General features: G+C 35.8%; 1 protein-coding gene across 4 annotated transcripts in view; it reads right to left on the bottom strand.

Annotated features, from left to right (window-relative positions):
- The window catches only part of EYA3 (EYA transcriptional coactivator and phosphatase 3), an 86,323-nt gene that overhangs the window by 30,323 nt on the left and 38,622 nt on the right, over nt 1–17,378 (bottom strand). For 2 of the 4 annotated variants that reach the window (XM_072974981.1, XM_006196862.4), the window contains exons 5-7: nt 14,688–14,754; nt 11,928–12,064; nt 5,709–5,846 (exon numbers count right to left, since the gene is read on the bottom strand). In XM_072974981.1, coding sequence (XP_072831082.1) covers nt 5,709–5,846; nt 11,928–12,064; nt 14,688–14,754 — 342 coding nt within the window. The remainder of the gene's footprint in view (nt 1–5,708; nt 5,847–11,927; nt 12,065–14,687; nt 14,755–17,378) is intronic. The other 2 variants (XM_072974982.1, XM_006196863.4) reach the window with 1 other exon arrangement.

Below are 17,378 nucleotides of genomic sequence, written 5' to 3'. Positions count from 1 at the left end.
TTCTAAAGTCTTGGAGTTGCTTCTTGGGCTCTACTCAAATAATAGATTATTAATGTGGATCAACAAACACCATGTTCTGGCATTTAATGATTTTACCAAAACCTGCAAAAACTTGGAAAATATTAAATATTATTCTGGTCAGGTAAAAAATTTACTTTACATAAAAGCTACTTTGACTGCCTGTCTCAGGATAAGGAATCTGGGTTAAGTTTTTCACACCCTTCTATCACAGATTCCACCAGGGTATTAATCAAACCCTCAGTAATTAGTATTTGCCACAGTGATTTTTTTTTTCAGGTGGCCAATAAATGAAATTGTGAGGTACTGCTCTTGAACTACTCTCCTTCACTTATCTTAAGCACATTGATACACGGTTCCTACTGCAGTCACACACACCATAAAGGTTCACCACCAAGTAGGCCAGACTATCTGACCACCGAGTCCATCAGCAGCAAAGTCCTCTAGAGGGAAGCTATTCGGAAAACTTCCATTAAGAACAGTGCAGGGAATAAATGCAGCAGAAACTTGAGAGTACTGGTCAAAATCAGAGTGAATTTTTATCCCTTTCCCCAAGAGTGCTCTGCTTAAAAGAAAGTCTACAAGAGATTGAGGTAAATTAGATATAAGGAACAGTGATTGCTGCAACCCTAAACTCTCAGATTAAGAAACCTGGGACAAAGAAGAGATGGAGTAATTTGCCCACTATCACAGAGTCTATCTAGTGGCAGAGAGTCAATATGACCACTGGAATATCTCCCAATTCTTCATCCAGTGCCCTTTCCTCAGAGTCAGTGGCTGAGCTAGGGAATCAGATTTTCTCACTCTCCAGGGAGATTTTCTTTTCTATAGTACTCCTTCCTCCAGGTGAACTAAAGGACTGTTAAGAGTTTACTTTCTTAAGCACAACAATTAAATGAGATTGATTTTATAAACTTACAGATGATACTTTCTTCCCACCAATATTTTTTCCCCTAAAGGGAAGTCCTAAGAAATCACTGTATATAAGCTGGATGACTTTTAAGTAGTTTTTAATCATTCTTGTGGGAAAACAATTTTGAGTAGATTCCAGATTCTATTACCAGTACATGCTAGGCAGGCCCACTGGCTGAACACAGGTGATTTAATGTGGGAAAGAAAAGAATTTATTTTATCTCTTAAGTTTATCTTTCCCAGTAAAGTCCATTTCTAGCTCATTTTTTTCTTTAGCCCTAGTCCTAGTACATACCCCTCTTTTCTACTTTAATTCTATTCTACTTTCTTAATTTATATCTGGTCAGAGGTACAACTCATTCATACCTGATCTTTTACACACTTGGGGATAAAGGTACCCTGACTGACAAGGTGGTTTTATAAATTTAACAATTTTCAGACCACTTACTGAATTGGGTTAGAGGTTAAAAAGGGAGACCTTACAAACAATTGGCCACATACTCTAATTATCCCTGACAAGAAGTTCAATGACTCGACTAGCTAGCTGTTGATCCCGAGTTTTTAACAAGTACTACGCTAAAAATCACAAATTCCTCTCAGCAATAGTGGCTTCCATCATAGGAAATGTCGGTCTGGTAACCTAGAAAGTTTATAGGGCTCAATAACACTTCTTTCTCCAATCCAATCAAATCATTTCTAACACATGTAATTCACTCATTCATTCAGCAAACGAGGGTCTACTATGTGCACAGAAACTATTCCAGCCACTGAGGAAAAGAGTAGTGAACAAGACAAAGCCCTGCCCTCAGGGTGTTTAAATTCTAGTGATAAAAGTTGGACAGTAATTAAATATATATTTATTTAGGCTCTTGTAATCAGCACTGAGTCAAGCTAAACTCACCTAAAAATACACACAATCACTGCATGCCCTACCTACCACACAGCTATGACTGAAAAGCCAGGGACCTCAAAAAGAAGGAAAAATAAAAGAAAAAAAAGTACTGATTACATATATATATATATGTATATATATGTAGGTCTCAACAACAAAAAATTCAATTGCAGATTTAAAAAACAAAAGCAGCAGCAATAAAATATGCAACAAAAGAATAAATTTAGAGGATCAAACAAAACTCAAGTGGTAACTCCTATTGCTATATATCTAAAAACTATTAGCTCTCCAAATGCCAGTGGTATGGCCAACTGTTTCTGGATAGTTTCCACTCCTGTTTCAACAATGGAGCTGTGAAATCATAGAAAGACAAACATTCTGAGAGCCAGGCCCCACTAGAGGTCCACCTGATATAGTCAAGATACAGATAGCTTTAATCTTTGAAGATTGTGGTTATAAAACTGTGAGAAGTACGGCTGAATTAAGTGACACTGCCCCACTGCAGGAGGGTAAACCTGAGGGTTAATGTACATAAAAGTTGGTGCAAGATTTAGTTTCTACCCACCTGTCTAATTTTACTTATGTCTTTCCACTACTCTTGCTCAACCTGGCTTTTGAGTTACTCAAAACAAGAGAGGTTCTTTCCACTCAAGGACCTTTACAACATTGCTCTCTGCCTGGATCATTCTGCCTGGTCTGTCCCTCTTGCCCTCACAGTATGATGGCTCCTGCTCAGTATGTCTACTTCCACAGACAGACTCTCTCTGACTCCTCTATTAAAGCTAACTCTTTTCTTGTTTTCCCAATCATAGCAACCAATTCTTTTTTTCCTTTCAGAACACTTTTCAAAATCTATTTATTTACTTGCTTGTTTTCTGTCTCCCTCACTAGTCTGTAAACTCCATGAAGGCAGAATCTTACTCTTATTCACTACCTCCAATATCTAGCAAAGCACCCGGTCTACAGTAAGTAATGCTCAATAAATACTCATGGGATTTATGAGTAGCATGTCAAGGTCATCAAAAAAACAAGCAAAGTCTGAAAAACTGCACAGCCAAGAGAAGCCTAAGGAGACATGACAATCAAATGAAACGTGGTGTCCTGGATGGGGTCCTGGAACAGAAAAAGGACATCAAGTAAAAACCAAGGAAATGTGAATAAACTCTGGATTTAGTTAATAATAACATACCAATTTTGGTTTATTAACTGTAACAAATGTTCCATTCTAATATGAGACTTTAAAATAGGGAAAACTGTGTGTAGGGTAGGGAGAATGTATAAACTCTGTATTATCTGCTTAATTTTTCTACACATCTAAAACTATACTAGAAAATAAAAGTCTATTAAAAAACAAAACAAATCTGGTCAGTGAAAGACGACTGTGTGTTACAAACAATATTAGAGCCCAAAGAAATTCACTGAAAATCGAGACTGGGTTAAAATTAATTTGGAAATATCTGAAATTAATTTTGCTACTTGAATTTTATCATTTAAACCATCTCAACTGAAGAAAATATACAAAGATTGGGCCATAGAGTCACAGACACTCCAAATTGATACAAAGAAGCCAGATCTATTTAATCAAAGGGTCTTTATGAGGATTAAAGTATAAACTAAAGAAAAGGTTCTGATCAGAGTTGATCAAGCCAGAAGTGGTATTATCTTTTTGAGATAATTACCTTAATTTCCCTGGGAAGATGGGCTACTGTCAATTGTTGAATGCTCTGGAGGGGATAAGGGGACACTGCTATTATGACCACTTTAAAAGAAAAAAATCAACACGACGCTCCTTGTTTTTATTCTGTGGAACGACTGGGTACTTACATAGGGGGAGGATGATACTGATAGTGGAGAATTCAGGTAATTCAAATGTGCCAATAATACCCATATGCCATTTTAGCCAACTGTTTCAACCTGTTTCCTACCAATTTTTTTTCCCAGAATAAATGGCAAAAACGGATAACCTGATGGCCAACTTCTTAATCTCTACTGTGCTGAAGTTCTAATGAATAAAATGGGCCAATAGGTTAATCAGAAAAGGGAAGGAAAATGAATTCAAATATTTGCTACTATAGGTTCTCAATTACAGGAGAGTTGATATTGATATCATGATTTCAACACTGAAAATCATAAATATTATACTAATGTGCTGGAAGCAGACTGAACAGCTTACATTCTGACTTATTTACTAACTTTGGAACTTGGACAAGTCACTTTGTGTCTTATGTTCCAAATCTGTAAAATGAGATTAATGACAGTACTTCCCTCATAGGTGTGTTGTGAAGATTACACAAGTAACATCTATCTATTACTAAAACAATGGTAAGCACATAATAAGCACTTAACAAATACCAATAATGATCATTATTAGCATAATGGGGGGAACTGGGTTAATTGATGAAAAGGGAAAAAATGTATTAAAAGGTAATAAGATAATGGTTAATGAAGTTTACAGAGTATTTTCATGACTCTTTTAAAGCAATGGGTCCTAAAAGATCCCCCAAAAGATGGTACCTCCTGTTTTACAAGGAGGGGAAAGAAAGTATAGCTATCAGTTCCTCAAGTTTAAGATACAATGACAGAGGATTGGTGGTTCTACACCTTGTGAGAGGATTGTTAGTATAAAAGAAGAGAACCCCTTGCTTTTCTTTCATGACTTAGGTGTAGTCATCAGGGATGCAGCTGTTTAGGAGGGACTTAGCTACTAGATTTGCCTGCAGTTGGACATAAAAGGTCTACCAACCTAGAGAAATACTTTATAAAACTGAAAGAGGGTAGAGAAGACAGACGAAGTCACACTCTTGAATTTTATCTTCCTGATTTGTTTCCATTTTAGAAAGCAAGAAGGTGGAGGGGACAAAAAAAAAAAAAAGCGAAAATGAATAAGAAGAGACTCAGTAAACAGTTAAGAGGTAAAACGGTAGCTCAGAGCAAGGCCTTAACAATGTGGTGACCAGTTCTGTTCCCAATGGACCAAGAACAAGTAGTTGGTAATCATTTTATCGAAAACAGTTAAAACTGAAAATCAAAATGTTGTTTACTATGATCCATATCAAAACATTTTTCATCACTTAAGTTCATAACTTAGGAGTATCTCAGACCAATTTCTGCTACCCTCACTCCTCTAGCACCATTTTATAATGAATAAAATTTTAAAGCAGGGAGAAATCAGAAGAAAGGAGGCAGATGAGAAGCTAGGTACATGGACATTAATTCTCAATCTGGAGCAATGACAAATTGCCTGCACTGAACTTGGAAGGGTAGGGAAGTGACTCCATCGTGCCTTTTTTGAGTTTCTCTGTCTTCATTCCTAATAGTCCTGTCGTAATATTAACCATTTAGAGGAAGAAACAGGAAGGCAGAGATGTTTAGAGTGTAAGCTTTAACGCTATGCTTTTCATCATGAAATAGAAACAAGTGAACTTTCTGAACAAGAAAAATGCTCCCACCAAGTAGTAGTAAATGGGAGTGGAGATATGACTAAACCACAGCAGAAAAGCAGCACACATGTCAAAAAGCAGCACTCATCTTACTTTCTGTTCTGCTTGGACTGCACATAAAAGAAGTGAGCAAAGTTCTAACCCATGGAGTCTTCTGCTTATTTACAGGACAAAATGCCACTGAGACCAGACTAGAACAAAGTCAGGCAGGTTTTCTGGACACCAACATGCAAAAGGGGAGTCTTCAATTCTACTAAGCAGTTCATAGTTAGAGGCTTAAACTACCTATGAACCACACTCCTAGGTTCTAGTTTGCCTAATACAAAAAGCATGCACAAATGCAAATATCCTGTATTACCCAGTATATTTGGAGATACAGGTAGATTGAAAACAAAAACAGTAATAATTTTTTAAAAAACAAAACACACACAACCATGCCTATTTACCTTGAATGGGATAAGAATAATGTGCTGGGCTTGGCTGGCTTGTGGTTAACCCTGTAGTGCAGGTAAGAACACTGTGTTGACTTGGAGATGGAGTCTGAATTAAACCACTTTCAGGTTTCATACCTGGCCACAATGCACCTGAATCAGATAAATTGGACCAATTACAAACAATACACTGGGACTGAGGAGCATGGTTATGCTTTCAAATATCAGCCAGTAGGTTTAAAATCTAAACCTTAAAACAAAAGTAAATTTGCTTGTAAGAGAAAATTATTGATTCTCCCACTTGTAATATACCACAAGCAAATACATTTCAAAGAACTGGGGAGTGGGGCCACAGAAACAAAAACCTTGTCAAAAACCCCAATAGTGAAATGTATATAAATTCACTTCATTGGTGGAGAAAATTGACCAGGATTCAGAAAAAGAGCCACTGACACCCATCTGTTGTTGTAAAGAGTGCCTGATGTTTGTGTACAGTGATAAATCATTTATCTGCATCATCAAGGTGGGAGACATTCCACATAAGTTTAAAATTCACTTACCCATTAAATAAGCACCAAATTTTTCTAAAATGTAGTATATACCCCTCTGCCTTCTTAAGCTGGTTATTTTGTTACCTTTGTTTCTTCTGATTAGGAAAGACATACCTGCTTATTTTTATAAATTGAAAATATCACAGAAATACGTAACTTAGAAAAAACAATGTCATATATAATTTCATCATCCAAATTTAACCACCCATTCACAGTTTGCATAAGAGTTATTCAGGTTTCTCCTGTGTTTACTAATCTTTTTTCTTCTTTTTAATAAAAATGGGATGTTACATGCTGTTCATAATTTGCTTTTCTACATAATACGTGAAAGACATCTTTCTCTGTCAGAACATAATAAATCCATCTCATACTGATAGATTTCATAACTGTTCACTTCTATTTTATCACAGTGCTCCTGACTGACAATCTTTCTAGAATATATTTATATCCTTTCCTGCCTTCTTAGCAGGGAGAAGATAGAACATACCTTTTCTCAGAATTATTGTTACCAAGATCAATATGGTGCTGTGCTATGTACATTACAGAAACATCCCCAGAGGCTATTGTGATATGTGAAGACATCTGCCTAGTACTAAACAGAACTCAATTACACTTCTATGATTTTTAGGCTTTATACCACTTTGTCTTTTCTCTGTGATCTCTTACTTCTTGACAATCTGTTTCTGATTGTACCTCCTTTTTCATTTGCAGTAAACTAGGAAACAATAAACAAAGTTTGCTTCTACATGAAAGCCTAAGGATCTCCTTTATGAGTGAATAGGTTTTGCAGTAACTTTGGCTATGTGTAAGTCTATTTAGAAAAACCTCACTGTGTCCTGAACAGCTATGGCTACTGGATCAGTACAGCTGATGCTGATACTTAGGCCCCAGAAGATTCATCAATCCAACACATTCTATGTAAGAAATCAATACCAAGGTCAGCCATAGTTCCAAATTCAATATTATCTTATTTGCTGAGAAGATTAAGGAATATCAACACCTCTAGCATGTATTAGGAGAGCTGGCCCCTTCTTCCACCCTTAGGTCATGATGATTTTAAAAGTCTTGTCTAGGTAAGCCACAGAAAAAGTCTTTGCTATTGCTGACATTTAACAATAAAAATATTTGAGACTGCAGTTTTTAAACATTTATGATATGAAATTTGAATATCAGTACTAAGATTCATGGTGGCTGACCACAACATTTTTTAAGAAACAAACTGCCATTTCAATGTTACAGTCACTTTCAGACTTACTGTAATCAATGTAATTTTTTTTTCTAAATAGGTTCTAAACCTGAGGTGTTGGATTTGTGAACATGTTTATTACTACACTGTCCTAAAATATCTTACTAATAAGAATAGTATTAACTGAGGGGGGAGGGTATAACTCAGTGGTAGAGTGCATGCTTAGATGCACAAGGTCCTAGGTTCAATCCCAGTACTTTCATCCATCCATCCATCATCAAGTCAATAAACCTAATTACTCCTTCCCCCTAAAAAGTTAAAAAGATAAAAAGAATAGTATTAACTGAGAGAATTTTATTTATATATATTTTTAAGTTTCAAAATGTAAAATGTCTACAAACTGGTCCTTCTTTTAAGGTCAAAAATTAGTGCAAAATGTCCGAGATAACTAGGAGAAACAGCTGGTTTTGAACGTTTTTGGCCAGAAACACGAAGTATTTAATGTTATTTTACGAAGAACAGAGGAATAAAAGACAATATGGACACTGCCTTCAGCATCACTGTAGCCATCCTCTTTAAGTATATAAATATCTTCCTTTAAAAGCACTCTTCCCGAAATTCCAAGTAACAGGTAGCATTACCAAATGGTCTGACTATAGAGCACTACTGCCAACAGCAAAGAAGAAATAAAATCTTGGCTTCCTGATTCCCAGTCTCCTGTTCTTTGCCTATAATTACAAACTTTCTCAAGTCATTTTAAGCACCAAGAGCCTGATGGAGAACAACAGCTGGTCTAAAAATGGTAAAGGAAGCCTGTCTCTGAGTGCCACCCTCCTGCTGCCCCACAGTGGGGTCTTATCACCAACTCCAGCCAAGTTTCTCAGCATAAAACTTCAGTATTGGTTAGTCACTAACCAAACTAATCTGAGCAGTTCACTTTGTAGTAATAATATCAGAGCAGTAGATCTTTAGAGAAGATTAGTTTGGTTAGGAATTGAAGCACATGTAAATGTTAGGAAAAAAAAACACAAGAAAGAATATCTTGATTCAATAGCTCACTGGGATGAGCTATTATAAATACTAAGTAATTTAATCTGAGCACTTTTCCTAATTATCAGTAAGTAGATACAATTATAGAAAATCAGAAAAATATGGAAAGTGTAAACAAAAAAATCACGTAGTCTCATCACACAGGAAAAAAAAAATAGGCAGTTCTTGCTTTTGCACGGGACTGTGTTAACTGCAACCTGTGCATACTGAAACTGTGTCCTCACTTTGCATGATTCCATGGTAACTGAGATCAAATGTGTACTGCCTGTATTGTTGACATTCACAGTTTTTCTTTCAAATTATTCTATATGTTTTTAAAAAAATACTAACGGTATATTACATTGTGTTTTTAGTTTTATATACTACTTTTTTCAATGAAATACTTTTGTCAAGACACTAAATATTCTTTAAGACTATGATTTATAATGGCTACATAATTTTTCATTCCATGGATATACTGCAATTTAACATATACCTTTCCGTTCAATATGTGGGTTGATTCCAATCTTTGGCTATTATAAATTAATACTGTGATGTCTTGCTTGTAAATTTTTGTGGTTATCTCTAAAGAGTTCCCTAGGATAAATTCCAGGAAGTGAAATTACTTAGGGAAATGGCATGAATATCCTAAAGACCCTTAATACATACTATCAAATCTCCATCTCATATTAAAGTTCTTTTAAAAGAAGTTAAAACAGTGGCAGTTAAGACAATCTTTTAAGAGACCCTAAAAAAGAATGAGTACCCTTTCCTCACACATACTCATTCAGATCACTGGAAGTTAAACCTCTAATCCTCTTTCTGCCATTCCACAATTCTATACAGCTCTGAAAAGATATGACTACTATTCCTTTACCTTTAAAGATTAGTCATAATGTGGGCCTCCTAGATTTCATCTAGTCTTTTCTCATTTTCTTCAAGAGGAGGAAATTTTTAAATTTCAAACTCAATTCTGAGATTAACTTTTTCATAGACCTAAATTTATGAGCACTTCTGGAATTAAGCAGACCTGAGCGCAATGCTAATTCTAGGCATTTACTAACTGTATGACTTTAGGTTAGTCATCTAATCCTTCTAAGCCTGTTTCCTCATCTATAAAAAGGGGTAATGCTACTTAAGATGGTTCTGAGGATTAAATAAGACAATAATGTAAAGTGTGAAGTACTTATTTCCAGCATACTGCTTGGCATAGTAAGCACTCAATATTACTACAATATATTATTATTATTGTATATATATATACACACAATATATGATATACAACACAATTTTCTAAAGCTCTATTTACATCTGAAATAAAGTAACAGACCAGCTAATTTACTTTTAGTGCTAATAGGCAACACTAAGATGATAAAATTACCAAAATATTCACAAGAAAAAAGAAAGAGAGTGTTTTTTTTTTAAATGGAGTATAGTTGATTTACAATGTTGTGTTAGTTTCAGGTGTACAGCATAGAAATTCAGTTTTTGTTTTTTGCAAATTATATTCTATTATAGGTTATTACAAGACATTGGGTATAATTCCTTGTGCTACATAGTAAGAAATGGACTGCTACATCTGAGTATAAAACAAAAGAAGCTATATGTTAAAGCATAAGAAAATGTCTTTTAAAAATACAGACACTTTAAAAAGTATTTACACACATACACACAGAAAAGTTATTACAAACACCTCTTTAAAATTTCCTTTATAAATCTGAGAATATGCCATATCTATCATTCAAAGGCAAATTAAGCTAATGATTAGCTCTCTCTGAATTACTGACAAGAAAAATTTATGAAACAAGTTTCCCTCACCCCCAATTATTAAACAGAAACAGATTCATAAAAGAGCCTGTTATCACCAATATTTCTTTATAAAATAAACATTGTTTCCTTCAAGTTTTTAACAGGGATCTATTTATTTTACAGAATTTTCTTCCCTTCTTTAATATGAGGGAAATGTGGTGATCATTAAAGATAACATAATATCTAGGACCTATCTGTACATGGCACTGTGCTAGGTATTACATAATCTGAGTTCAGAGATACAATAGGAGTTTTATTCAACACTGAGCAGCAGGAATAACCAACTGTTCAACAATGTCATAAAAGGCATTTGGCTTTCTAATAAAGAATTTAAATCAAAACAGAGGGTTAAAAAAACAATGTGAAATACTTTACACTTGCTAGCCTATTATTAGCAAACTGTTGAAAAATTAGCTTTAATATATGCAAAAAGAAATAAACACAAACATATTCACAGAGTTCTGCTTCCAAAAGGACTTAGTCTTAGCTGGTTAAACATATCACAAATGTAAGATTTTAGTATAGTGGCTGATACTGACAGGCACTGTGGCATGGATGAACAAGAGCATCTATGAGGCAGGGAAACAAGAGCATTCCTGTTTCTCTTCTCACATGAGGTTATCAGCTACCAGCATCATTAAACATAACCTCCAATTTTTGTTTCTGGTAGTTATCAGCAGTCAAGGAATGCTAACAAGTCAAAAAGTAGGAAAGCTGTCACTATCATACAAGAGTAGCCCAATAGGCCAAGAAAAGTAGGAATGTAGAAACCGAAAGCAGGCAACACCCAGAATCTGTGGCGATCTGTTTGAAATATTTTTCTAACTCCCAGCTAGTTTCAATAAAAGCTACAGAGTTATAATTTTATTAACATACTACATATTTTTAAAAAATAGTATTCTCTCAATTTTCTGACACTAGTTCTAGGAAAGCAGGGAAGCAGCAATAAAGCACACTGAATATATCTATCAATTTACACACACAGAGGAAAAGCAGTGCAGACATTAAGTGACCAACGAATCTCAAACTGACTTCTAGTAAATCATTCTAATTTATAGTTCATGTCTAAGATACCTAGAACCAAAGAACAAAACTCTCTATGCACATGATAAGGCTGTACAAAACTAGGGATTTTGCCTTCTAAGATGACTTTTTGGTTTAGCAGAGCAACAACTGATCAGTTTGGGGCAGGGGGAGGAAGGAGAGAGAGAAACTGACAAGAAAAGAGAGAGAACTATAAGGCATCTTTCTATCTGGATATTTAGACTAGGTTTTAGAAAGAAATTAATCACCTCAAAATATATTTATTATGTTACCATATTTTGTCTGAAGTTAAGTCAAATCAATAGTAATTCCTCAAAGATTTTCCAAATACCTGAAGATTCCAAGCTTCACAGTCAAGACTTAGTATCTTGGAAATAGTTCAATTTTGATAATCATATGAGTATTGAAAGTTATGATTTTATGTTATATGCATCAAATATACTGTTGGAAAATTGCACACCCAGCTTCTATCACACCTACTGAGCAGATGCTCTGCCAAGAACAACCCATCTCTCAGCTTCCTGATCAGTCATCCTTGCTTTTAGGGCAAAGAGCAAAAGTTTCTGGGGGATAAAATCAACATTCTTAGAAATGGCTTTCAATAGGATGTCTTACCGAAAGGAGGTAGTCCATACGTTTGGGTTGCCTGAGGGTAGACAGCGTAGGGTTGAGACTGCTGCAGTGTCTGGTACTGAGCCTGCCCAGGGTAAGCAGTTTCCGAAACAGGAACTGAGAGGATATGTGCATAAGGTCTAGAAAAGTTCAAGAAAACAAAAGCCTTCATGTGAAAAACACATGAGAAATAGCTAATACTAACAGCAAAGAATCAGCAGTAAGGAGACTAACCTTCCACATTAAATGTCTCTCACTATGGTCAGAAAGTAGAACTATTTTTTCCTTTCCAGGTTCTACTCATAATCTACCTAACAAACAATTTTACAGAAAATTTAAAAAGTTTCAAATATCCTCCCAAGGTCCAATTACTATGCTACAAACATTTGCGGTGTGCTATGTACAAGGCCCTACGTGAGATACAAGTATGGATTAAACCTTTTTATACCCTTATGTCTAAATATAGAGATATACTATGTCTACATATGTCTAAATATTATATTATTTATATACCTGAATATTATGTCTAAACCCTGAAATGACAAAAGACTGGATAGAACAGGGTTGGCAACTGGCTCCATTGTCTACCTAGCCCTCTGGGCCAAACTAAAGTTCTGAGAGGGAAAGTGGGACTCGGAAAAGAGGGTGAGGCTGGCAGAGAAAAGGCAAGCAACCTTAAGAAAACTGGGAGTAGGGGTGGACCCAATATCCCCAGATCAAGACTACAAAATAGGACCAATATAACATATAAAATCTGGGGAGTCATAGAAAAGACAGAATTGCCTGGCAGATATTTAAGCCAGAGTACACTGCCACTAGTTGGTGCCAATCACATCTGGTTTAGCTAGAGATGTGAATTCAACAGTGAAACTTCCGGGATTTTAAACTAGATGACCTGGTAATTTCATCCACGGAATAAGACGGTGCCACATTCTATGCACTGAATTTTTACAGTGCATCAATATAACATCAAAATAACATCAGTTATTTTATTTGGTGAGTTATGCTGTATTTATAATGTAAGAAAGTAAGTGTCATATGTACCATATAGGTCACAACAATAAAATATTAGGAGAGAAAGGGGTGTTTCAGAAGGGAAAAGATTTTTTTTCAGTTTTGGGGGAGGAGAAAATGAAGGAAGTCTATAAAAAAAAAGTGGTCTGTGAGCTTAGCAGACAGAAAGAGCAAAAATGGGAAAGAAAGGGTGTTCGTAAAAGAGAAAAACTCTGGCAAAGGTACAGAGGAAGGGAAAGCAAGGGCTTCAGCCTGCAAGGAGCGTAGGTTTTATTAAGGGAAGTATAGAAAAGGAAGGGAAGTAGCAAGTGAAGAGATAGACAGCAAAGACCTTGACTATCAGGCTAAAAGTGTTCAGACAAATATGAAACAACTGGGAGTCATTGTTGAGCAAAGCTGTTCTTTAATAAAGATTAGTTTGATATCACTTTGTAAAACAGATTAGAAGGGGAGAATATGGAAATAGAGGCAGTTAAAAAATGAAATGCTTTAGATAAGTGATAAGGAGGTCTGCATTAAGATAGACGGCATAGCTAATAAGGTGTCCTGAATGCAGCAGGTATGCAAATATTTGAATGAATGAATGAACTTGGAATATGCAACATAGTCACATCGCAGTAGATTTTAAGACATTGAATTTGAGTATTTCTATTAGCCAGATCTGAAACCAAGAAATAGCTCGGGCTGTAGTTGATGATCAAATCTCATGGGAATAATTTAAAATCTTAGTGATTTCAAATGGATTAATCTCCAGATATGATAAAAATCATAATACTCTTTTTCACATGGTATCTTTATAGCTCAAATTATTTTCTTATCTCCTTCCCAGTGATCTCAGAGAATTGGTTTAGTGACCTCACAAAGAAGAAAGCCAAGAGAAAATGACTGGCCCAAGGATGCTATTAGTGTTAATACCAGATTAGAATTTGGAGAACTATGTATTCTCCAATTAGTTTATTTATTTTTTTAACCGATGCAAAATTCAAAAGGGCACAAAAAGGAAAATAAAAAATTTTCTTTTTGTAATAGTCTCACAGGCAACACTCACCTCTGGTACCAATTTCTTTATAAAATCCTGCCTATGTAAGCACATAAGAGTTTATCCCAGTTTAATAAAGCACACTTGCCTGTATCTATGTATGTGCAGGCTCACTCTTTATCAATGCACAACAGGTAGCTTGGTATACACACTGTTCTGCACCTACTCATCTTGGGGATGATTAACTTAGTAGATCTTAAATGCTGCTCCTACCCCCTGAAGGCCGAAAATACTGCCTCTCAGTGACTTCAATTCACTAAACCTAATTTCAAGCCTAGTTCTACTCTGAGGACACTCCTAAAACAATAAACTGAACATATTATTAGGCTGAGAAGTCCAGTCTGAGGCTGGCTTCAGCTTTTTTAAATTGATCTGTCTATTAATAGACCAGAGAGAGAATAATCAGAGGTCAATCAGTGATATGTTTGACCACTAACAGTATTTTACATGTTCAGTATCTATTCATTTCAAGTGAGCTCCTGGGTAACAGTGATCTTTACCAGACAACTATCTACTTTTTAAAAGGATGTTACATAGATTCTATATTTAGAGGGAATAAAAAAAATTGGAATAGGGACAGAGAACAAGAGAGGTGAAAATACATTAAATGTCAATTTAATAACTTAAATATCAAGTTAAATTCTGCAATAAAATTTGCAATGAGTCTAGAGAAAAAACAAATAGATTTTTGAAACAATTATTTGACTTACTTTGCAGAATACATTTGTGAGGTATAATCATTGGATGAGCGAGGGATGTAATCGGTGCATGTCATAACTGAAAGAAAGATATCACCAGGTAAAAAGTTAGAACACTTCAAAAATGAAATGGGAAAATTTCATGTCTCACTGTATAGTCTTTCAAACTAATTAACAGAATACAGCTTGGACATCAGAAATTTAGAAAGACTACGCAGTAGGAAATACCTCACTCTTCTAACAATGGGTATAGAGACTTTGAGAGACAGTAAAAGAAGCTAGAATGCAGGGGGTATGGGAAAGAGCTGAAGGTTAGCATCAACTAATCTCTACCATTATCTATCACTGATCTAAAACCAGAGATGAAGGAACTTCCTAAGTTCTCTACTGTGCTCACAGGCAAACTTAAAATACAAGATCCATGTCTAGGAATTACACTTCTTCTTCAGCTTATTCATTCTTCGGGTGCTTACCCAAACCCTAGAATGAGTAAAAGTTCATAAGAATGACCTGCAGGAAGACAGATTTGGGGGAAGTACCCAATTTTATTAGAAAACTATTGCTATATATAATTAATAGTAGAAAAGATGCAAGTATGCTTCTATACTACTATTTTATCAGCTTTGTGGTAAAGACTTTCAGCTTGGCAAAGCAGAGGCAGACCTGAGGAACTGCTATGATGTTCTGTTAAACCATCTAGTAAAGAGACTTTCACACCTAGTGTCCTCCTGACCCCCATGACTTCATCTAGAATAGGCACTGTGAAGTCTTGGCCCTCGTGATTTCATCAGGGATAAACACTGTAAATTATTCAACTCAAGTTTGACAGGTAGCAGAATCCTATTCATTATTAGCACTATTTCAGTCCATATTGTAGACAGGTACATCATACAGAGTCTGGACCACACTCCTGAGCTGTTGAAGAACTTACTTCAACATCTAGAAAGGGGGATGCTCTACTATGAATAGGGACTAAGGGTGAACCAACTAACTTTAGGTCTAGCTGGGTACCCTGAGGGTCTGACCCAAAAAGGGAGCCCTGATCAAGAGCAGACGAGGAGCCAATTCATGCCCAACAGTAAGACAAACCAACATCTGTGAGTTTATCATGAATCCTGTCCACTGCCGTTGTTCAGTCTCTGAAAATAATTAAAGCAATTTGTAGATTATATTCATCCATAACCATTGACAAAAATGAAGGGGATCCCAATTAGTTCTAAAGTTCTTACCATCCATCACATAGAATGTAAGTTCATTTCAATTCTACAAAATGTTTCCTTCTCTGTCGACAAGTACTTTCAAAAACCCAAACTCTTCTCCTCCTCTGATTTAACTTAATTCTAGAAGAGATTAACAAAACATACTGGGAGATTTAGGCCAATTTTCACTTTACTAGTGAATGAATGAGCCTTGAAACCATGAAAGGATTATAAAGAGTCAAAGCATAATCTACTTAATTACACTAAAGTAGTGGCAGTGGAGATGAGGCAAAACCTTGAAATATATTCTGAAGGTAAAATTAACATGACTGCCTAATGAATTTGTATGAAAGGAATGAGGAAAACAGGGGAATACAGAATAATTCCTATGTTTTCAGTCTGAACAACTGGAGGGATAGTTAACCCACTTCCTAAGATGGGGACGTTTGGGAAAAGAACAGATTTGATGAGTGCTAGGGGAGTAAAAAACTTTCACACATTTTAAATATGACTTTCCTTTTAGACATCTAGTGGAGATGTCAAGAAGGCAGTTGGATACACATATGGAATTAGGGGAGAACTCAGACTAGAAATACAAATTTGGAATTCAATAACAATGTATAAAATACTTATTGTAATGGGTGAGAGGATGCAGAAAGAGCAAAGATGGTGGACTAGAACCAAATCCTGAGGCCCACCAACATTCAGAGTTCAGACAGTGGAAGAAAGGCCAGCAAAGGAGAAAGGTGGGAGAAAAATGGTGAGAGGCAGGATATGAGGAGACTAAAATGTCCACTAGAACTACTACTTTCAGTTACTGAAAGTAACTAATGACGCTGATAAAAGCAATTTCATTGGAAGAGTGGTGGTAGAAACTAAATTTAAGAGTGTTGAAGAATGAAGGGGAGGTGAGAAAGCAAGTGAGGGCAACTCTCTCCAGAGGTTCCAATAGGTCATGGAACAAAGAGGAGGCCTACCACTAGTGGGGGCTGTGGAGCCAAAGGAGGGTTTTGTTTGTGTTTTAAGATCACAGACACTGGATCGTGTTTCTTTATTGACAGGATGGATTAAGAAGAGAAGAATATAATGATGCAGGAATGATATTAGGATAATCACAGTACCCAAGTCCTTGGAGGAGGTGAGAACAGACAGAATATAAAGCACAAATAAAAGGTCTTATCTTTGACAGGAGCCAAGAATACTATTCCCATTCTGACAAGAACAAAGCAAGGAAACATGAGTACAAACTCAGGTAGGTCTGAAGATCTGGTGGTGGTGGTATACAATAATAAGGGAGCGTCTTGTGAGACAGTTTCTGTCTGAGAAGGGGTCATCAGTTAATTATGGGGAAAGGTGAGTGAGCATGGGTACTGTGAGAGAAAAGAAGTGGTATGAAATATTAAAAGGCAAAATTCATTAGGGAAGTGTAGTAGGATTTTCAAGCATGTTGGATGTCCACTTGAGGCCCTGTGAGTAAACAGTCAGCTAGATGTATAATTTATTC

Source organism: Vicugna pacos, chromosome 13 (genome assembly GCF_048564905.1).
Source record: "Vicugna pacos chromosome 13, VicPac4, whole genome shotgun sequence".
In the NCBI taxonomy this organism is placed as follows: Eukaryota; Metazoa; Chordata; class Mammalia; order Artiodactyla; family Camelidae; genus Vicugna; species Vicugna pacos.
The sequence above is the reverse complement of the archived record's forward strand: the minus strand, read 5'-3'. Positions and strand labels throughout refer to the sequence as shown.